The sequence below is a fragment of the Dioszegia hungarica genome, assembly GCF_025882075.1.
Source record: "Dioszegia hungarica strain PDD-24b-2 chromosome Unknown MKK02contig_25, whole genome shotgun sequence".
NCBI classification, from domain to species: Eukaryota; Fungi; Basidiomycota; class Tremellomycetes; order Tremellales; family Bulleribasidiaceae; genus Dioszegia; species Dioszegia hungarica.
Window position 1 is genome coordinate 1,851,688 of NW_026515779.1, and position 21,551 is coordinate 1,873,238.

General features: G+C 56.9%; 7 protein-coding genes across 7 annotated transcripts; 4 read left to right on the forward strand and 3 right to left on the reverse strand.

The window, feature by feature from the left end:
* Positions 1–162: 162 nt before the first annotated feature.
* MKK02DRAFT_20275 (fungal-specific transcription factor domain-containing protein) lies at positions 163–2,539 on the forward strand (the record flags this gene model as incomplete). The annotated part of the gene is made up of 9 exons (XM_053086236.1): positions 163–301; positions 349–389; positions 442–867; positions 978–1,147; positions 1,190–1,358; positions 1,406–1,577; positions 1,629–1,720; positions 1,765–2,172; positions 2,321–2,539. 9 exons carry the CDS (start codon positions 163–165, stop codon positions 2,537–2,539), a joined length of 1,836 nt encoding a protein of 611 aa, XP_052942676.1.
* Positions 2,540–3,534: 995 nt separating this feature from the next.
* MKK02DRAFT_30622 (uncharacterized protein) lies at positions 3,535–4,152 on the forward strand (the record flags this gene model as incomplete). The annotated part of the gene is made up of 1 exon (XM_053088094.1): positions 3,535–4,152. The coding sequence occupies one exon, from the start codon at positions 3,535–3,537 to the stop codon at positions 4,150–4,152; it is 618 nt and encodes a 205-aa protein (XP_052942677.1).
* Positions 4,153–4,696: 544 nt separating this feature from the next.
* Positions 4,697–7,569, reverse strand: MKK02DRAFT_20145 (putative dolichyl-diphosphooligosaccharide--protein glycosyltransferase 48 kDa subunit precursor; the record flags this gene model as incomplete). The annotated part of the gene is made up of 6 exons (XM_053086205.1): positions 4,697–4,883; positions 5,286–5,521; positions 5,936–6,083; positions 6,383–6,950; positions 7,228–7,338; positions 7,422–7,569. The coding sequence occupies 6 exons, from the start codon at positions 7,567–7,569 to the stop codon at positions 4,697–4,699; spliced, it is 1,398 nt and encodes a 465-aa protein (XP_052942678.1).
* A 527-nt stretch (positions 7,570–8,096) lies between these two features.
* MKK02DRAFT_20362 (putative 20S pre-rRNA processing of protein) lies at positions 8,097–9,056 on the forward strand (the record flags this gene model as incomplete). The annotated part of the gene is made up of 2 exons (XM_053086247.1): positions 8,097–8,321; positions 8,583–9,056. The coding sequence occupies 2 exons, from the start codon at positions 8,097–8,099 to the stop codon at positions 9,054–9,056; spliced, it is 699 nt and encodes a 232-aa protein (XP_052942679.1).
* Positions 9,057–12,025: 2,969 nt separating this feature from the next.
* MKK02DRAFT_20037 (putative phosphatase regulatory subunit-domain-containing protein) lies at positions 12,026–14,887 on the reverse strand (the record flags this gene model as incomplete). The annotated part of the gene is made up of 6 exons (XM_053086185.1): positions 12,026–12,272; positions 12,411–12,455; positions 12,567–12,939; positions 13,051–14,128; positions 14,231–14,447; positions 14,514–14,887. Coding segments are annotated over 6 exons (2,334 nt in total), but the record flags the coding sequence as incomplete, so codon positions are not given.
* A 1,639-nt stretch (positions 14,888–16,526) lies between these two features.
* On the forward strand, positions 16,527–18,397 carry MKK02DRAFT_19982 (uncharacterized protein; the record flags this gene model as incomplete). The annotated part of the gene is made up of 6 exons (XM_053086180.1): positions 16,527–16,659; positions 16,721–16,885; positions 17,007–17,137; positions 17,260–17,432; positions 17,566–17,734; positions 18,200–18,397. The coding sequence occupies 6 exons, from the start codon at positions 16,527–16,529 to the stop codon at positions 18,395–18,397; spliced, it is 969 nt and encodes a 322-aa protein (XP_052942681.1).
* Positions 18,398–19,662: 1,265 nt separating this feature from the next.
* MKK02DRAFT_41219 (major facilitator superfamily domain-containing protein) lies at positions 19,663–21,351 on the reverse strand (the record flags this gene model as incomplete). Its single annotated transcript, XM_053091482.1, has 5 exons — positions 19,663–19,949; positions 20,006–20,557; positions 20,602–20,670; positions 20,713–21,076; positions 21,121–21,351. 5 exons carry the CDS (start codon positions 21,349–21,351, stop codon positions 19,663–19,665), a joined length of 1,503 nt encoding a protein of 500 aa, XP_052942682.1.
* Positions 21,352–21,551: the final 200 nt, after the last annotated feature.

Genomic DNA, 21,551 nt, shown 5'->3' on the forward strand with positions numbered 1-21,551 from the left:
GCAGATAACGAGCTGAGCGCTCGATCTAAGCCTCCCTCGTGACCCGGAAATAACCGGGCCGGTCGCGCTTCCGACGGAGAGGTCGAGGGTGACTCGCCTTTTCATGCCAAACTCGCCAAGATAAGATTACCCATCTCTCTCCTTTTACTCCTCACAATCACTATGGCAGAACAACCACCCGCACCATGGGGAGCGCTTGTACCCGAAGCGCCGGAACCAGCAGCGTCAACGGTGGAAAAGAAGACCAGGTCGAAACAAGGCTGCTTGGTCTGCAGGAGGAGAAGGGTCAAGTGTGACAACGGTGAGTCCGACAGGCTTGACGGTATGGGCACTAGCTAACCCAAATAGGCCGACCAGGGTGTGACAGATGCGCCAAGTTCGACGCGGAGGTATGCTCGCCCTTTCTGATATGACCTTCGTGAAATCGAGCTCAGCGCTTAGTGCGTCTATCCTGAGAAGAAGCGCTTCGACGCCGAGGCCGTATCTGCGGCACTCGCGAGCCGGCACAAGAAGACATCTGGGCCAAGCTCCCCTCAGATCCTTCCGGAGCAGCTCCAGTCGCTCGGAGCAACGCCCATATCGTCAGACCGCCTCGAGAGCCCCCGGGTACCTCTCTCGCTAGCCCACCTCGACGCGGATCCGCGGTCGCTAAGACACGATGGGCTGGACCTCGATCCCACTCTGATCGGATTCTCGTCTCGACTCGCACCTCTCAACACTGAGGAGCTCATGGTACCTCCTCTCTTCACAATCGATGAGCTCATGACGTTCTTCCGCCAGACGCAGATGGGGTCTTACTATCGTGAACCTATCGAGCCGCCAGACTTTTTACGGCCCGTCTTTCCGGATCCTGACGATCTACGATGCGTGAGTCTTTTCTCTTCAGCTTACAATGAACGTGTGGGCATTGGGTAGGATGCAGGCACATAAGAGGCGGAGGAGGGAGGATCTCACGCGCGACTCGTGCTGACTCTCAGTTTCATCACTGCGTCACCTATTCCTTCTCCATTTGCGTCACCCGCGAAGAGTTCAACCCCTGGGTCCAGCATATCGCTCCTCTTTTCTTATTTCCGAGCGGCGACTCGCCCATTTGCGCCGAGGCTGTCAAGTACGCCATGCTCAGCACAGGTGCTGCTCACCTATCCTAGTAAGTCCAGTGGCACGGTAGCGAGCGCAGCTGACACATCAGCCTTGATCACCGAGATCCCGTCTCCCCTGGGGATGGATCGCAATGGCGGGTCCTTTCTGAACGATACCGAGCGCATACAGTCCGTCTACTCCGGCAAGCTCTCCGCTCCGAAGCGGAGTTCCTGTCGGATACATTTCTGGGGGCAACCAGTATGCTCCTTATTGCCGATGTAAGTCTTTACCCGCTATGGAGAAGGCTTCTCCGCTGATGATTCAGGTGCTTTCAGCTCGCATCGAATGGCGGGAGATCTACCGTATGGTACGAGACAGTGTCATCCGTCGGGGCGGTCTCGCGGTGATGCTTTTTGGTCGAAACAAGTCGGCGCCGGAGACCCCGAGTTCACTCCGCAAGTATCTGGTCGAGGGCATTGCGTTCTTGGAGCTCATGTGTAAGTCCCAAGACTGCTTAATATACCATAAAGCATAGACTGATTCTGTAGCGGCACATATCAGGCGGGATGTCCCGCTCCTCATGCTGGGCGATCTGAGCTGGTTTGACCGCCTCGGTGAACTTGCCATTGAGGATAACATGGTACGCCAAATCTTTCTGTAATTGGGGCTATGGCTCATATCCAGGCCGAGACCATCGAAGCGTCCTTTGGGGTCCATCGCACAATCTTCCATCTCGCCCTCAGCACTGCCATATACATCGGCCGAGCCGCTCGAGATCGGACGAACGAATACTACCTCCTCTCCCCTTCATCTTCGTCCGCCCCAAAACCGCTCCCGCCACAGACCGCCGAATCGGGCCAAAAGGTCCTGCTCGACCTTCAGGCCTGGCGTGCAAGCATACTTCCCGGGCTGGCGGGTCATATCGACGCGCGAACCTATACTGGGAGCATGGCGTATTGGCATGCATGTATGATACTGCTCTTGCGGGATCTGGAGGGGAGGGGGAGGGAAGACGAGCGGGTGCAGGAGAGTGCGAGGGAGGCTATCAGGTTAGGGAGGGAAGCGGGCGATAAGGCTGAGTTCATGATGTGGGTGAGTACAGGGACCCTCTCTTTATTTACGGGGGTCTGAAGGAGAGGATGGATGGACGTAAGAGGGCGTGAGGAGGGGTCAAGATATCAGGAGCTCGACTCGGCGTGCGAACACAGAGATCAAATGGACAATGCGCTGATCTGCACAGCCCATGATGGTCGCATCTTCCGTCTTACTCGACCCGACTCTGCGTTCCAGCGCTCGAGAACTGTTCAAGACGTTCCAGTATCAATGCTGCTTTGAAGCAGAGGGAACGTTACGAGTCATCGAGGAGGTCTGGAAAAGGGTAGATGAGGGAAGGGATGAGGAGGCGTGTGGGTGGAGCGAGGTGATGCTGGAGATGGGGATGCCGCTGTTATTAGGCTAAGATACTGGGCCTCGTATCGTTGATGAGAGACATATCGGTCATGAAAGCTGACAGAAATTTTTATGATGCAACCCTGACTTTGAGCTACTCACTTCCGATCGCTGAAATTTTAATTGATATGATGGCGGAGGCCTAGGACCGAAGTACCGGATGTCCGGGGGTGTGCTCTGATCTGTCGAGCAGCTGCATCCATCACTCAGACATCACCGAAAAAGGGTTTCTGATTTTGTGACAGGCTCGACCAAAGCCCATTTGTGACGACACTCACTGAACACGCCCCTATATAAGCTTGCAGCAGCACACTTGAGCGGCGCCAATGGCCCCTTTCCTCTGATATGAACGTTGTCCAGCTCTCTCAGCCAGGCATCAGGGACAAGCACATGTACTCCGCGGGACGCAGCTCCGAGGCGCTTGAATATATGTAACGACCCATCAATGTGGGCCCAGGACTGGCAGTATTCAAGATCGTTCCACGAGTCAAGCGGGCCGAGTGGCAAAATGACAACGACCTGTGCCTTTGAGGTGGGGATTCTGTTTTTCCTCTGAGACCCCCAAACGCCCCCATCGCGTGCGTTCCCGATGATCCTTTGTCCCCTTGCTCCGCGCGCATAGCTATATAAACGCGTTTCAGCCCTTGGTGTGCCGAGCAGCGATCCTCTGTCCTCACAAACAGGGGCTTGCGTATATGATCTCGTGTAGCGCGAGTGCAAAGGATAGGCGAGGGGTCTGTAATTTACGTCCCTGCACGTCAGAGCATGCCATCAGGGGTAGACATCATAGAATTGAGCGCTCGAGGTGTCTGTACTGCCCTTGATCGAGAGACCGTACGCGTGAGCGAGAGATACAAATGCCCCGTCAGGCGTCGCAATTCCCTGTTGCCTCTATATACAATCCAAACTCTTTCACCACTTCCACCAGTCTCCTATCACGCGTACACTTAGCTTTCGACAGATACACTCTCACTCCCACGTGTACCCCATCCCCCCTAGTGCGACATGTCTGCACAGGGGAATCCCACTGTTGATGCTCCCACCGAAGGGTTTACCCAACTGACCGAGCTGATGCGATACACGTTGGACGATGGGTCGCAGCATATCATCGCGCTGATTGAGGGCACCGCGGATCCCCTGTCCCGCCGCGAAGACATCAGCAACGCGAGCAGATCCCGCATTGCTCTCGCCACCAAATATGGCGCCATCTGTTCTATGGTGTTGTTCCTCTTGGGACATGATCCCGAGGCGCCCTTGACGTCGGTCGAGGTCTGTACCATCTCCACGGGTGAACATATTCCAGAGTGGAAGACGGTCCCAAACAGGACAGGCGAGAACAGGGTCAAGAAACATTCCGAGCGCGTCGATCGCACAGAGAGCGTCCGTGAGCCGACCATGCCTCACTCGGACCGGTCTGATGACTCTCGCCGGCGTGGCGGGCTCGGATCTCGACAGCACCGATCCCGGCAGCATCGGCACGGGCCATACGATCGGGACTACGAGCGAACGAGGCCCCGACAGCTCGATGCAAGCGAACAAGGGGGTTCCCGCAATGCGACTGAGGCCATGGAGGCTGACACTTCATGCGGCGGTGATGATGATGATGAGGCCGCTCGCGCCTGAGAGGGTGGTCAGAATAACCACAAAGCCGATGTTTTGTGCCAATCAAAGTGATCTGCTGTACATCTCCCTGCGCATACTACCCGTTTCCGAATGCATCGTATGAGCTTGAAAGCCATCCGAGGCGTGCGCCAAGGGCCAACCTGACGTGCGCTAATTGCGCGTCAGTGCCTGTCGTCAATATCTACTCCCCTCGCGAAGATGAGAGCGAGCGCGTGGGGGATGTGTCGACCTTGACCTCTACTGGCCTTGTCAATGGCAGACCTTAGCAATCGTATCAAGCGTTAACGCCTGTCCGACCATGACGCACGATCACTGGCTGGGGCATCAGTCGTGTGCCCGAGATCGACTGACATCAGTGGCTTATCAGCAGTAGAGGTGTGTGCATGGCACACCGGGCCATCTGCGCTCCGAAAGCCAGTAGCATCTATGCACCTGATCTCTGATCGTGCTTTTCTCCACGTTACCACGTCTCCCTTTGCCCTGTCTCCCATACCGGCTTTCCTACTTCTATTTTTCTTTCCCGCCCCCGCAAATCCCCTCCCCTTCACTCTGCCTTCTTCCTCCCCCTCTCCTCACCCATCCCCAACCACATCCCACAAAACAGGACAAAAGCAACCGACACACTGACCGTCGCCCCATAGAACGGGTATGCGCCCGTGATGAACCGCTTGTGCTCGTCGTGCCGTAAAGGGACGACGGCGGTGGTGGTGGATGAGCGGAGGTAGGTGTATCTGAGGTGTCAGCTCAGCTCAGCATAAGGAATCAGGGGTCGGTGACGAGAGCTGGGGCGGAGGTGGGAATGGGGGACAGGGGAGGAGGGGATGCAGTGAAAAAGATGCCGTGGGGGTAGAGCTGTAGAGGCAAAAATTGGGACGTTGAGGGTGGTAAATGAAGTGACTCCAGTGTAGGTTGAATACAGTCAAGGAGGAGCTGAATTATCCCGCTGAAGCCAAGCCCGTATGTGTCGTGTCGTCTTTGACCCCTGCCGCCAACCTAGTTCCTGCTCCACCCCTTCGTTCCGCTTTGAGTCTATACCCTCAAAATCATATTCCCGCAGACTCCCCTCGAGCCCATCCCATCTCCTCATCCCATCCGAACAATCCCCATTCAAACCCGGAAGAGAGAAAACTTACCCAGGCCTCCAATACTCCACCACAAACTTGAACACCCCATGCCTATCCGGCGCCCTAAAGCTGGCCGAGTACGTCGTCGACCCCTGCGCAGAGCTGGCGGTAGAGTTGAGGATGAGCGGGGTGCGGACAAACGGGTCGAGCATTGTAAATTCGAGCTGGAGGTCAGAGGGCGGGGTGACGAGGGGGATGTAGGTGCCTGAGGAAGGCGAGTATTGGGTGATGGAGACTGAGTAGGCCTATGCGGGTCAGTTGTGCGCTGTATGGGATATGGGCGAGAGTGGAAGGACAGATGCAGATGCAGATGCAGATGCAGATGCAGGAGGTAGTGGAAGGGTACGAGGGAGGTTTGGAGCGAGGACAAGAGAGGATCAAATCAGATCAATCGCGAGGATGAAGAGAGAAAAGAAAGTGGTTCTCGCCAGGCCCAAGCTGATGATCCTTCTTCCCCCGCCTCTGAGTCTGCCGGATATTTGTCCTCCCGACTCTCATTTCTTGTGCTTGGACCAGCCTCAACCCCGACCCCAACCCCAGCTCTCCCCTCCTTCCATCCGGCGATATTGCCGGACATGCACCTCTCCTGCACCCCCGCCCATCCCTGTAGCCTCCAGCTGTCCCGGAAAACACAGCGAAAGACAACAGCAAAGACTCACCACCTCCTCATTCTTCCTATACTCTGCCTTCTCCACCTCCCCGCCCGTCTTGCTCCAGTGCGTCGCGCATTCCACGCGCAACACGCCGGTTTCTTGGAATACCCAGGAGGTCAGGTCTTGCGCAAAGGCGGCGTTGGCAGTACGGTGACTACGGGTCAGCTTGGACTGATAGGAATAGGGACGACAAGGGATGAGGACAGAGGAATGTGAAAGTGGGTAGAGTCAGAGTAGCTTTCATGGGTAGTAGGGCTGGAGAGTATGGCCAAGGATGAGATTGGACGAAGGATAGGAAGAGGTTCAGGCCTCTCTACAGCCCCGGTATCTCAACCCCAGTCTCCCTACCCGTTTCATCCCCCACGACCCCGCCCAACGGGTAGCCCACCCTATTTTCCCAGCCCCCATTACCCACATCTCTCACTCGACGTCCGGAATGGGAGAACAACTCACGTGACCCCCTCCTGATCCTCCACACTTGCCTCCCAGACCTTATCGCTCAACGCCTTCCCACTCCCCACAAACCCAATCCGCACATTATCTCTCGTCTGGAACGCACTGACCACCCCTGCCATTTTCCCCGCTAGTACCACCTCCCCGCCCTTTCTCCCTTCCCCTGCAGTCGAGTTCGAATTTCCACCTGACCCTCCGACATAGCTCCCTCTCGGCGCCCCGAGGATCGGGAAACCATAGGGCGTCTCGCCCGCAAAGTGGCTGATCGCCTCGGGAAAGACGATCGGTCCTCCGGAGAGTGTACTGGGCGACAGGACCGGGTTGGCGGGTGAGGAAGAGAGGAGTGGGGAGTGGGCGGGGAAGATGAGTGGCGAGGAAGGGTCAGAGGCGAGGGAGGAGAAGGGGGAGATGAGGGTGTTTCCGGCAGAAGAATCGGTAAATTCCAGGTCGTATTCCCGGAATGTGTCCCGGTTAAGGGGAGAGAGGGAGGGAGAGAGGAGGTAGAGGGTGTTGAGGCCGTCGAGCTGGGCGTGCAGGATGGATTGGGGGGAGAGGGCGGGGGAGAAGGCTGGGGCGTCAGCTAGGCTCAGGGGAGAGCGGGAGATATAGTTGAGCACTGATCGGAGTGACAGGGGTCAAAGTGAGATGTGATATGGGATGATGATTGGAGAGAATAAGGAGGAGATGCCCCTCAAGGCCCTTCCACATAGACTCGGACATTGCTCTACCGCCAATCCTCAGTCTCCTCGAACCCCATACCTCCTGTACCCTCTACCGCCAATCCCCAGTCTCCTCGGACCCCAGCCTCACCCCTCGGACAGCCCCTCTGTACACCCGCGACTTACTCTTCTGCCCTGGGGCATACATAATCAAATGATCATATTTCCTCTCTCCATACTTGATCAATTCGGCAGTATCATCTTTTGGCGATTTGAACGTGAGACTATACCCTCGAGCTATAGTATCAGTCATGTTCTTCTCTCACTCCATCCACATATCCGTCGGACCCCCTGCTCTCTCTTCATAGTGATTGACCCACCCTCTAATGACTTCCAGAACTTGGAGTAATCCCCCTTCTCTATGCCAGATTCCAATACCACGAGGACGCGATCCCCCGTACTGCTCTTGGCTGTCACGACGCTCAGTATTGACGCGATCAACGCGAGGGTTGGGATTGGGAGGCGCATAGCTGTTGAGCTAAGCTGGACTGAGCTATTTGCGCTGTGCTGTAGGCGCGGTGAAGACTATGGAGCTAAGGCACATGCACAGAGAGAGTGAGATGGGTGTGGAGGAGAGTGGCTCGCTGGAGGTGCCACTTTCGGCGGTCGCCGCTTTGGCTTCAGCTGTAGCTTGGCTTGGCTGGTTGAAATTCTCTCCTATAGTATACCCAGTATACCGCTTCTCGAACTCTAGAGCTCTAGCCCCTACCACCATACAGCCACAAGCAAACAGTCTACAGCTTCGCTACACACCTGGCTACTCCAGAAGCTCAGCCTCAGCTTATACCATTCCGGCGGAACAAAAATCGGCTCTGAACAAGCCGACATAGCCCGTCTAGCGCTCGTCTAGCTAGCTCCCTCTCGACCTCGAGGCCGAGGCGTCTTCTGTGTGCCTCACACACACCTCAACTGCTCTAGCTTCTTTACTTCCGCATCCTCTCCTCACTGTAAGCTTCTCTTATCTCTCTGCTTCTTGTCACACAGCTTACTCTTAGATGTCTGCCTCAGCTTCCGCATCCGCATCCACTCCCGCTGCCGGCGTTGCCGCGGCACCCTCACCCCAAATACTCCTCTTTGCCAGAGCAGTATTGGCTATACTGGACATATGGCCGGCATTGACGATCGCGGTCAAGGAGGAATGGGGAGGTGTCGAGTCAAAAGAGAAGAAGACGTGGATGGCGAGTACGGTTATCGATGAGTTTGAGGGAGGGGCACAGTGGGTGAAAGAGTGAGTTGCGTCAGGCAGAGCGAGGGAATGAATGAGAGCAGAGGAAGTTGGAGGAGAGTAGGAAGAAAGGGTATGGAGCAGAGGAGATTGGGCGGGGAGAGGAGGAAGGGTATATCGAGTAGTACCAGACTGGGGCTGGGGTCTTCCCCAATCTTCTCATTCCAACCCATCCCTCTCCTTTCTCTTCCACCTTCTGCACTACCCCTTCTGTCCCATCCCCCCGTCTTGAAGTTTAACCACCCTTGACCCCAAGCTGATCCCCAGCCCATCCTCCCCCTCCACCCTCATCGTCGACCCCAAATCCGAATCCCCACTCGACTTTGACGACCTCGCCGACCTCCTCTCCCAAATGCTCTCGGACGAATTCGACGCCAACCTCGAAGACGGATCGATTGACCTTGTCTCACGCGACTTGCTCAAAGTTTGGGACACCATCGTCCAGAAGCCTCGCGGCGAGGCGGAGGCGACAGTCGCGGCGCTGGAGAATGTCAAGGGGCAAGGGGTGAAGGTCAAGGCGACAAAAGGGAGTGGGCCGGATGTAGGCGAGGATGGGGAGGCGTTCAGTGATGATAGTGACGATGATGAGGGGGAGTGGAGCGATGAGGATGAGGATGAAGGGATGGAGGTGGATGAGCGGCCGAAAGAGAAGGAAAAAGAGAAGGTGGAGAAGGTGGTTGATGAGGATGGGTTCGAGTTGGTGCAGAAGGGCAAGGGGAAGAAGAAGTAGGCGGTGGTGGATGCAGGGAACGAGAGGGGATGGGGAATGGATCCCGATTCAGCATCTCACATCTTCAACTGCACTTCTGTCTCCCTTTTGTCCTTTCATTCCCCTTTCGCCTTTCCTTTCATCCGGTATATACTCACTTCTTCTGACCACGATTCACCCCCTACTCTTCCTACTCTTCACTCCTTGTCCCCATCCGACATCATCTTCCACGCCAACCACACTCACCATCATCAGCTCACAGCCCGCATGCCCAGCTCGGCTCTCCCTGCGCGCCTCTCGTGGCCCCCTCTGAGCCTCCTTTCTCTCTCCATTTCGCGGCCACTCGGTCAAGAGACGAGATCGGGGAGGCACACGGTCACGAGAGAAGCGGCGGGGTGGTCGTGCTGGGCGGGATTATCCTTATCATCTTGCTTCTACTTGCCTTCTGCCCCTTCTCCCGCTTCTTCCCGTCACTTCCAGTCGCTCCTATCAACATCCTCTTTCTGTCCATTCTCTTCGCTTCCACTCCCAATCCAGGCCCATCTTCGTCCCACCTCGTCTGATCCCACCTTTCCCCCATTCCCCCCATCCCCCTTGAGGCACACCAGCACGCCCTCCCTGCGCACTTCTCGTGGCCTCCTCTGTGTCTCCTCTCCACCTCCGTTCCTGGCCATTTGGCTAGATATGCGGTCAGGGAGAAGGCACAAGGCCACGAGAGAAGCGGCGGGGTGGTCGTGCTGGGCGGGATCTTCCTTATCATCTTGCTCCTACTTGCCTTCTACCCCTTCTCCCGCTTCCTCCTGTCTATTCCAGTCGCTCCTGTCAACTCCCCTTTTCATGCATCCATACACCACACTCCAGCTCCATCTTCCACCCAACTCGTCTGATCCCATCTTTCCCCCCTTCCTCCCCTCCTCCAGCTCAAGGCACACCAGCACGCCCTCCCTGCGCACTTCTCGTGGCCCCCTCTGTGCCTCCTCTCCACCTCCGTTTCTGGCCATTCGGCTAGATATGCGGTCAGGGAGAAGGCACAAGGTCACGAGAGAAGCGGCGGGGTGGTCGTGCTGGCTACTGCCTCAGCATCGTCTCTTCCTGCATCTCCCCAATTGACACCCTCCCCGCGTGCCCAACTTACCCGTTTGCCCTCTCTTGCCTTTCCGTCCCCTTCCTCCTCGCACTTCATTAGCTCCCCCATTCCACTTTGTCCGACCCACCTCCAGCCATATCCCCGCTGTCTCGCCCCGCACGCACCGGTATACGACATAGTTCAACCACTCATGTAGATGTTTTCCAGCGCCGAGCTCGATGGAACAGATTAGATTCCCGTTCTCGATACTGGCGCTCAATACTGATAGCTCTCGTTAATGCTGACACGAGCGAGTACTGATCGCTCGGGCAGCGTAGTTGCTCGTGAACTTCGGCATCGGTCCTCAAGGTCAGTGCCTGCTCGGCGTCGCCCCATCTCATGCGTCTACCATATTTCGCCAGTGGCAGTCCAGCGGCCAGCTGGATCTGTACCTAGCATCGTACTGACACTGTCATCTATGACATCGCCTCTAATGCTCGAGATCTCACACTTGGCGCACGACTTATAAGCCGACGACGAAAGATGGAGCCGCCTCGCCTCGTCGCCTGATGCTTACATGGGTACTATACTCATAACACGCTCTGATATTACTCACGGCCCCCCTCCGCCCTCCTTGCAGATCATTTGCAAAGGGCCGTTCTCGTGCATCGGTACGAGCGGGTGTACTGCTTGAAACACAAACATCCGGTCATCCTGTAGCGGCTTGTTGTCTTTGCGCGTGATATTGCACTGAAGCAGATCAGCATATGGCGCGTCAAGGGAGGTGGTGGAGAATACGCGGTCCAGCCATGCCGATCAGTTCGGCACTGGACTCACAGCATACATGACCTCCTCATTGGGCAGATGACGAAATATAGGGTACACGGTGTACCCTGGCCAGTCCTCCCATGCATCAAGAATGGTCATTGCGGGCCCGAACGTAGTTTCCTCGCCTGCTCGGATCAAACATCTGACACCTGGACCAAACATGAGGCGGACTGTATGCTTGTCCGCCGGAGCGGAGTGAGCAAGGAGGACACAAGTGGCGCCGAGTAGTGCTAAACGCGCAAGCTGCATATCTTTTTGATGAGCCGGCTGCTTTGCGGGTAGTCAATAGGGAACGTCGAGGGTCAAATTCTGCCCTCGTGCCGGCGCGATGGTCCTCTGATAGGGGCAGCAGAGGCTACTATAGATCTCAAATCGTTTCAGAGTTCAGGGACAGGGAGTCGGTCAGGCACAGAGAGAAAGGATGCAACAGAGTCAGGAGGTATCCCTTCTGCTCATTGTACACATAGTTGGATGTCTCCCCCGTGAGGGCCGAGACGCACTCGCGTGGCGCCCTGCCATGGATTGAGAAGAAACTCCAGAGCCAGATCGATGCGGTAGACCTCCTCGACTCGCTAGGGGATAATCATCGGTATCACTATCGCCCACTAAGTGGGCGCCTTGGGTTTAGCTGTACCGTGCATATCATACTATGTTGTGACCTTGTCGCACGTCATCTCTAGAGGCCCAATTCGGACCGCGCTTGCTCTAGTCCGAACGGGGGCGCGTGCTGCGCTCAGGTACGAGCGGATGCACTGCCTGTACCGCAAACATCCTGTCATCCTGCAGGAGGTGGTTGTCCTTGGGCGACATTGTACACTGCATACATCAGCGGCCGCTTGGTCACATCCATCGTGCTCGTCCAAATAGAGGAATTCTAGTCATAGTAGATGGTCAGTCTAAAGATGGTCAGTCTAACAGTAACAAGTCAGTCTGATCATGGTATGCAAGTATGACATGTAATATGATGACTGACTAGTTGACTGTGTATGAAGAACGAATATGATGAGGCAAAAGATACAACCGAAAAGATCCATGACAAGGCAGCTACAGATATCAAGCCTCCGGGCCAAAACCAGCACCCCACTCCCTCACTTGATCACTTGACCTGCGCAGCGACATACCCCCGCATCCCACTCTCACCATACGCGCCATACTCTGGCCCTTGCCGCCCGCTGGGTGCTCGGGGCGTAGCCAGCCCCGATCCTCCCGCCATACTCGCCGTCGATGATGAATGCGCAAAGTACTCGTCCAATGATGAGCTGGAGTGCGTGCGGCGGGGAGGAGAAATCTCGTTTGAGGATGTAGGTGTGGGAGTTGTGGATGAGCCGCCGCCCCAGCAGAACCTGAACGTCAGCGCGAGGTCTTGATGTATTGCTTGTCCTCTTCTGTCCTTCCTCCCTAACGCCCGGGCCGCAAAGCACCCCTGGCCGTCCTCTTACCCCCCTGAGGACCTCGTCGAGCGATAAAAGAACGCGACTCACTGCTCAATAAAGCTGCTATAGCTCGCCATACTATCCCCACTCCCCCTCTCCCGACTCGCCATGAACCCACTCAAACTCATATCTTGCCCCGTCAACGGACTCGCCTGCGTGTCCAAACTCCGAGGACTATCGCTCGTGTCTGTCGACGCGACCGACGAGGTGCTCATGCCCAATATGGGCGGGGAGGGGGAGCGCGAGCCCGACATTGCCAAGCGGGAAGTAGGGAGAGCGGTAGGTGACGAAGGGGGGAGGGCGGGCGAGCGGGCGAGCGGGCTCGAAGGTGGACGAACGGAAGAGGGACGATGGGGAAGCGAAGTAGTGATGAGTGCGGGAGAGGTGGAGCTTCGGCCGAAGGTCGGTCGGGTAGGTGATTTGGTGGTCGAGCCGGACGCGTGGGAGATGGTCGCGATAGGGCTGTCGGGTGGGGGAGGGGAGGGACCTTGAACTGTCACGTCGGGTACTTCGAGCGGGGTGGGGAGGATACCGATAGCCGACGAGGTAGCGGACGCGGGGACGGGAAGGGGCGATTCTATACGGGAGGAAGAGGTAGATGGGTTGGATATTGGGGTGGGCGAGTCCGTATAGCCGATTTTAGGAGGAGCGAAAAAGTCGGCCGAGAAGCTCGACTCGGGCAGACCACTTGGACTATACCGAGGCGAGTAATAGTCCATACCCGGCCGTTCTGGCCGAGTTGGCGTATCACCCTTGGGCTCGAATGCCAACAGCCCCGTGCGGACATTGGGCAACTCGGCATTCCGCGAGTCGGGCGAAGCTGACCGTCCTTCCCGAGCCCCCTTGAACGCCGACCCAAAGTCGTACCTCGCCGCAAGAGCCTGACTGGGGATACCCTGCGCCGGGTCCAGATCCGCCAGCGCCGCAAACCCTTTCCGAGGGGACGAGTTTGGAGATCCGCCAAAGTTGACGCCCCGTTTCCCGGCCGAGAGGTACGATGACCGGTTGGGCGAGAGTTGAGGGACCGCGTTCATCTCGTCGTCTTCCGCCGTGAGACGCGATAGCTTCTCCCGCAGACTCGCCATTCGATCATCATCCTTCCCAGCCTTCCCCACTCCGCCCCACTGGTTCATCATCCGCTTCCCACCTCCCCTCGCCAAGCCGGGCGACAGCAAAGACGCCTTGTCCACCGCCACCGGCGCAGCCGCCTTCCGCTCAAAGTTGACTTGGTAGTTCTCCCCATTGTTGCTGTCCCAGATTTCCCGCCCCTCGCTGTTGTACCTCACGCACATGAACAGCGTCTTCTCCTCAATCTTGGCCATCACATCCCCCAGCTTGATCGCAAAGGAGAAACGATCGTACGCCCCTTCCCGGATCGTCTCCTTGTGCGACGCCGAAACCTCCGACGTGGTCTGCCACCAGTCCAGAGTGAATCGGACGGCAACCCACTTGTTGAACGCAAAGTTCTTGACGACGATAACGCCTCGGAGGGTTTTGCGATCCGATTCGTCCAGGTAGAGGGATTCGAGTTGGAGGTCGGCGAAGGTGTTTGGGGAGGACGGGAAATTGGGTAGTTTGATGGATAAGACTTTGCGCTCTTCGGCGGCTGACCGAGTAGCCGCCTCGTCGTCTGTAGATGGGAAGGGGAACTCTTCTCCCTCCGACGTGGTATACTGAGTGGGTGACCCGTCCCGGCTGACGACCTGAGGTTTGTGGTCCTTGTTGAACAGCTTGACCCGCTCGAGCTGCGAGTCGAAATGGACCGCCTTGGGGAAATTGGGTGTACCGGGCAGTGACCGCGAGCCGAGACGATTTGGGTAGGACGGCGGGCTCGAGCTCTCGCCAAAGACAGGAGGGGAGCGCTCAACCATAGGCGTCCCGCTCGCAGTGAGGGGACCGCCATACTTGAGTGCTGGCTTGACGAGCTCGCCCGACTTTTTCCGGATGAGCTTGGCCGAGTATGGAGAGGGGATGTAGGTCGATGCGGGGTCGATAGGGGAGGTGAGGGGTGTGATACCGGTAAAGTCGAGCTTGAGACCGTTATCCCGCGCCCGACGAGGCGTGAGCATGATGTGGTCATCCGCGCTAGAGGTTCGAGATCGGGGTATGGACGACATGGTGCTGGCGATAGTAGGAAGGTTTGTTTCGGACTGGGCGCGTACAGGTCCGCGACGCGGTAGGACCGATCCTGGACCTGGTCCACTTGGTATTGATATGCTTGCTCCTATTGACCCCGTTCCGTCTCCGTCCAACGTCAGACCCAGCGGACTTGCGCCCTTGCGCTCTGGACTATTACTCCGCGAATTGTTGACGCTGCTGGCTGCGGAGCTGGCGCTGCTTCCCGAGTCTGGGATTTCGGTAAAGCCGAAAAGACGTGGACGACGTCCGCGACGGAGATTGAGCTGGAGAGAGTCGGCCGCCATGGCGAGGGAGCGACGAGGAGGTGATCGTACCTCGGGGAGGACGTGAAGGGGGATGAGACTGGCTTGGGCGGTGGATGGGGTAGAAGAGCGGGATGTTTCTGGGACGGATGGGATGGGAGGGAGGACGATCGGGGTAGGTGATGGAGGTGTTTCCCGCTCCGGCGTGGGAGGCTGGACAAAGATGGACCGGATATGTTCTTGTCTGATGATCAGCGCAGTCCACACTGGGACGCAGAAGTAGCTCACGTCGACATCTTCTTCTTTTCCGCTTTCCCACCCAGCATACGCTCCACATGTTCCTCCTCTCCTTTCTGACCGTTCGACCTGTCCGCAACCACCGAGGCCGCAATAACAGGGTGAGGCATCCTGTCCCAGAGACTCTGCTTGTTCAGGTCCAAGATGCGAGTGCCGCCTAGCGCGCCGAGGATGCTGAAATCAGGTGTGAGACGAAGTCCGGACGCGTGAGGGTGTGTGTGCGGGGTATCCAGCTGAAAATGGATAGGAAGAGGGGCGGTCGTAGCTGAATAAGAAGATCCAGCGGGGGTCGTGAGCGTTACCGGCGAGACGGGAGAGGCGTCTAGGACGACCGCCGAGTCGATGAGATCCGGGGTGGTCGGAGGAGTGGGGTAAATCGTTTGCTCAGCTTCGCGAGCTGGTTGCTGAGGCGAGACCGACGGGCGGGGTTGTTTCGCGTGAACAGCTGCAGTCGTGTGAGCTGAAGTTCGTGAGGGTCTCATCGTGACAAAGCGCCAGAGAGGTGAGACAAAGGCAGGGTTGCGGCAAGGGAGGTGGGGCTGAACCAGGGAGACGGCCCCGCAAAGGATAAACAGAGCTCTGGACCTTTGTACTCACAATTCGCTGATCAATGATGTATCCAGTACCAAATTATGAGAGAAGCGCCGTCGACGTGTATGGATGACCTCCACTATACACAGATGTTCCAACCGATGGGCGAAAAGAAGCTGTCGCTGACGCTGAATGGCGGTCTCGCGAGAGAGGGAGTACGTGAGACACTGGGCGCGTGATGGTTGCCGAGACGGTGACGATCGACGGGATTGACGGTATGCTACAGAAGTGGTCGAGCAGGCGATACACAGAGCGACGGGTCGAGCAGGTCTATACACAGTACTGCTAGCAAGCCCGTCTATAGAGCAAGCAAGAGCCTCTGAAGGAATGGATGACAGAAGGAAGAGAAGGAAAAGAGCGGTAAGCGAGGTGAAAAGAGGATCTCGCTCGGCCCGCTCACTGGTTCAGGGAAATTTTGACTTTGACTTTGCCATTCGTACGTACTCCCCATATCAACGCGTCCCCCACTCAGCGCTCGACAATGCCCCAGTGGAGAACAGAGGAGGGGCACAGCGGGGCAGACAGGAGAGCTACAGATGTGATGCCCCCGAGGCTCCATGCATGAGGGAGATCAGGATTGGCGACAGCGCGATCGGGAGCGCTGGACCTGCTGGCTTTGTCTTTTGCCACCCAACTCGCTCTCGCTTGGTCGATCGCAGCCTCCTGCAGTGCGGGCACGGTAGCTTTCTGGACTATGAGCGTCCCCTCAAGGTCACCACCTAGCTCTTCCATGAGCTCCTCTGATCTCCTGGCTCCACCTCTTCATGCCTCGCTGATCTCATCTTGGCTGACGCACGGACGTCCACGCGTCCACGTCCGAGAACCGAGCTCCCATCGCTATCTTATCTCTGACCATATCACCTTCTCACTACAATTCCCATCTACTTCACTGATCATGGCACACACAGCTCACTCGCTACCAGACACAGCATCAGTCTCGTCACGGACTCTCGAGATTCTCAGCAAAGAGGGGAACCTCCCGATCTGTACGGCGTGCGGGACGCAATATGGCTCGGCAAGAGATACCTGTAAGCACATCACCCTCGCTTTGCTTTTCATTTTGAGGACTTCAATGCTGATGTCTTCCAGGTATGATATGCGAGGATCCTAGACAAGCTGTACCGCCCACGGGCCAGACATGGACGAGCCTCACGCAGCTCAGCTCGTCAAGACGGAATACGATACTAGAGGATACGGATGATCATAGGGTCAAGTTCATTGGGACCGAGGCGGGCTTTGCGATCAACCAGACTCGTGAGTGTGCTATGATCGCGACGGGGGATGCGGGCGGCGATGCTGCAATAAGATAAAAGATATTCAGTGGAGCGGATAAAGGGGAATTGAAGCGGGTGACGGTCACATGCTGACCAACCAGCTATCCTCCTCGAGACCGCCGAGGGCTCATACATATGGGACTGCTCCGCCTACATCTCCACCGCACTGATTCATTACCTCTCCAAGGAGCTCAGGACCCCTCTGCGTGGTATAGCCATCTCGCATCCCCATGTAAGTCAGCATTTGCTCGAGGAGGGATCTAGCGGGTATGGATCAGCTGCTGGCGATGGGACCCTGATGAGCTGTCTCCACCTTGTACTGCTCATAGCAAGTGATATTCAGCTGACGACCAGTTCTTCTCCACCTCGCTCACTTGGTCTCGCCTCCTCGGCGTACCACTGTACTTGAACGAAGCGGACAAGGCGTGGTATGTCCGCTTGGACGAGATTGGAGAGGGCGATAAGGTGGTGTGGTGGACTGGAGAGAGGGAGATCGGGAAGGGCCTGAGGTTGATACAATGCGGAGGGTGAGTAGCTCATATACTGTCAGTCGAACCAGACGGCAATGGTCAGATATGAGGTTCAGCGACAGGGGCGCGCAAGGATGTGCGAAAGATCAACGCAATGATCATCCGCTGAGTGCCGAAGCTGACATATCAGACACTTTCCCGGTTCATCCGTTCTCCACTGGGATCGCCTGCAAGAACCCGCACCTACCGATCACCCGACCAAGCGCACGCCCGTATCCGGTCTTTTGCTCGTGGCGGATACGGTGATGGTCCAGCCTACTCAGCGGGGGTTTACATTCATCTGGTCTGTGCCGAATATGGTGAGCTTTGATCTTGCCTTGTGTATGGCTTCAATGCGGAGGACAAGTCTGGGGCGGTCAGGGGGACAAGAGGGCATTGGCCGAAGGGATGAAGGTGGACATTTGTGATGTGGGAGTGAGGCGGCTCAGCGGGATGCTGGAGGGGGATGGGGAGTCGACTGGACCGCTTGAGGCTGGTCAACTCTGAAGCGATGATTCAGCGGAAAAGTAGGGACCTGGGGACGCAAGCTAGCTGAGGAGGGGGTGAGGGACTATCGGAGCAAGGGCTCGACATAGGGGCGCTGCGTGGCGAAGTTGGATGCTAGGGTCTGAAGTACGTGCGGGAGCAACCGATGCTGAGAGAGGATGGCGGCGGTAAAGGAGTGATGATGCGACAAAGCCTCGAGGAGAATGGAGTGACTTTGGCATGCGAGCCGCTGGCATATGCAGTCAATCCAGATACTCTGACTAGGACTGACTCTCCAGATACCCCTCGGCCCCAAAGACGTCCGAGCAATCCAGCACACCCTCGCCTCCCTACCCTTCTCCCAAGCCACCTCATCCTGGCCGAATAGGTTTATCAGAGAAAACGCGAGGGAGATACTGTCGCAGAGCGTGGCGTCGCATCTACGAGCGATGGGGTGGGAGATGGAGGGGAAGGAGGGGGAGCTGGTACCCGCGTGAGCTTCATCTTCTGTTCTTGGCGGCCGAGAGTAGTGCTGGAGCTGCGATATTGAGCTAATGTGCAGTAGGCGTCCGCCGCCTATCAGCTCATACACGACTGAAGAAGAGGGGACGATTCTGGAGGCGCAGGGAGATGATGGCGTGCAGGCGGCTGGAGAAGAGCTAAGCGTCGGCGGGACTGAGCTGGACGGACATGGACGTGAGGATGAAGGAGGGGGACCTAGACTGATGTTCTCCTCGTTCATGCGATAGCTGGTATGCGCGCAGCTAAGCTGAAGAGACACTCTTACTAATCTCATCTCATGGTTGTGCTAGCTCTTACTGATGGGTATCCTGCTTATCTTTGGTTTGTGACTTGGTCAGAAGCTCTGCACAGCGCGTATAGAGAGGCCTTCAGGATGTGATACCTTGCGATCTACAGCTTACTGACTGTAGGTAGCGATGCCGGTAATTGCCCGCGCGGGCGGGAGCAGTGTGATTCTGTCCATATAGATGCGGCCAGTGGGAGGCCTGAAGCGATCACTTTGGGCAAGTAATCAGCGTAGGTACAGCCGCAGTTGAGGTACTTGCGGATCCTCCAGCGTACTTCGAGTACACCTTTTGAAGTTATCGCTAGGTTCGCTCGCCCCAATTCTGCGGGTTTCTTTGCGACTGTGATGACGGTAGAGACCAAAGACAGGAGCTCTATGGGCATCATGCAGACTAGCTAGCCTATCAAGGAGCTGCCCAAGTGACTCGCACGCACACTCTCACTCTTCTCGTCAAACACCTAGCGAGACTCCGCTGAGATGGGGCGGCGCACGGACTCGTTTGGGTGGTGTTTCAGGTGTTTCAGGTTGGTTTCAGAGTTTCCCTTCGCCTCTTGCTCCCCTCCGTTATCACATACCATATCGCAGGCTTGGCTACGCATTCACAGCAGTATATGAGCAGTACAGGTCGAACATATGGCCGCTAAATTTACCTAAGCAAGAGTAACACTACAAGCATGCAAGTACCTGGCGCTCTTCGGCACATTCACCCCCCTCCTTCTCCCTTGCCATCTCCTCTGCCTTCTCCCTTGTCTTCTCTCATGTCTGCTCGGCCAGGTGTCCCTCTCGCCCCCTTAAAATGAGGTGACTGCGACAGAAGAACCGAGGTAGGCAATTGAGCGCACATAGGCTTCTGAGGATCTGTGCAGGTCATCAACCATGCGGGGCTTGCTCTGTCAAGCATCCTAATTCATTCTACACTAGATCTACCCCAAATGGTACAGTACAACTACATCCCTAAATGACATACTTGAAAGCCGGATCCCTGTTGTCCCCACACCCGATATGCCTGTCGTGCTTCCCCGCCGCCTTCTGCCTGTTGAGGAAAGCAAGATACGCACACTTTACCGCCACGAGCACCCATGCGCCGATGAGGAGACCCATGATGAGCGTGTGGGACGGCTGATACGACGGCGCTTGCGTGGAGGGGTAGACAAACGCGGCCACGAATCCGCCGCAGTTTGCGATAGCCAGCTGCAGCCCGATGGCCGTTGCACGGGTATAATGGTTCGTATTGTTGCCCGCTGCGCATCGTCAGTCTCGAAGCCTTGCCAGCAGGCGAAATGAAGCGTAAACTCACCGAGCCAGACGAGAACGGGAGGGACCGAAGGGTAGAGACCGGCCGCCATCATGAAGAGCATCCCGTACTTGAGCTTGAGGTCAGACGTGTTGGCAATGACACCATAGCCGATGATGGAGAGGGGGAGGAAGGCGAGCATGATAGGACCGCGGATCTTGTACTTGTCCGATACGTAGGCGGCGCAGACAGTGAGGAAGGCAGCCACGGCGTAAGGAGGGACCGAGTAGAGTTGGGCATTGATGGCGCTGTATCCGAGACCTTGGATAATGGAGGGGACGAAGAGGCCGAAAGAGTAGAGGGCGCTGAGGATGGCAAAGTAAGCGATAGCCGAGAGCCAGGTCTTGATGGAGAGGACGGCCTCTCCGACGCGCCACCATGAGAAGGGCTCGGCAAGGATGACGGTGTCGCCGTTGGCATCGACAGCCATGGGCCGGTCGGCGAGGAGGCGGGCGATAGCTAGCTTGCGCTCGTCGTCCGTGAAGAAGCGGGCCTTCTCGACGTCCGAGGGGAGGATGAGGATGGCAGCGAGGCCGACACCGACAGTGAGGATACCTGGACGTCAGCCGAGTACAAGCAGAAAGGCTGAGTGGACACACCTTCGATGATCAAGATCCAGCGCCATCCGCTCTGCCCTCCCACATTCCCGATTTGGTACAGACCAGTAGCTGCTGGTCAGCAAGGCCGTGTCCGAACCAAGGAGAACGTACCGAGTAGACCGCCGAAAGCTCCAGACAGACTCGCAGCAGAGTAGATGATACCCAGTCTGAACCCGATCTCTTGACGGCGGTACATCATGGAGAGGTAGAGGACGATACCGGGGAGTAGCCCTCCCTCCGAGGCACCCAAGAACGCCCGCACGACCAGCATGCCCGTAAAGTCCTGGACGAAGCCCATGGCCATGCCGATGACGCCCCAGATCATGGTGAGGACACCGAGCCAGATGCGGGGCGAGACTTTCTTGATGATGAGGTTGGAGGGTACTTCGGATGCGATATAGAAGGCGAAGAAAATGGCGAGGCAGGAGGAGTATTGGGTGGCATCGAGGCGGAGGTCTGTCTGGAGACCGAGAATCTGCCAGTCAGCGTGGACCCCTCGCGTTCAGAGAGACTACTCACTTTAGCATTTCCGATGTTGGTGCGATCCAGGAAGGAGAACAAGAAGAGCACCGCCAGCATGGGGAGCATACGCGTGTCGAGCTTGCGGAGGAGTGACTTTGTCAATTTGCGCTCCGTTTCAATGTCAAAGCCAGCCGAGCCATCCCACTGGACTCTCCGTTCGCCCTCCTCTCCGGCTTCGACATGGTGGGTCTCGATCTTGAGGATCTCGTCGGATTTGCGGAAGGACATGGTCAAGGAGTATGGTGTGGGGGGATGAGGGGCAAGGAGGGGGCTCCTGGTCCTCTTAATATGAGTCGGCGGCAATGGGTGGAGAGAGCCACGGGAGGTGGAGGTCAAGCGGCCAAAAATAGCAACCGGTTTGTCCGAATCTTCGGATCCTCCGAAACGCCAAGTGGCTCCTATCGCTGACTGTGGCGGTCGGTTCTTAC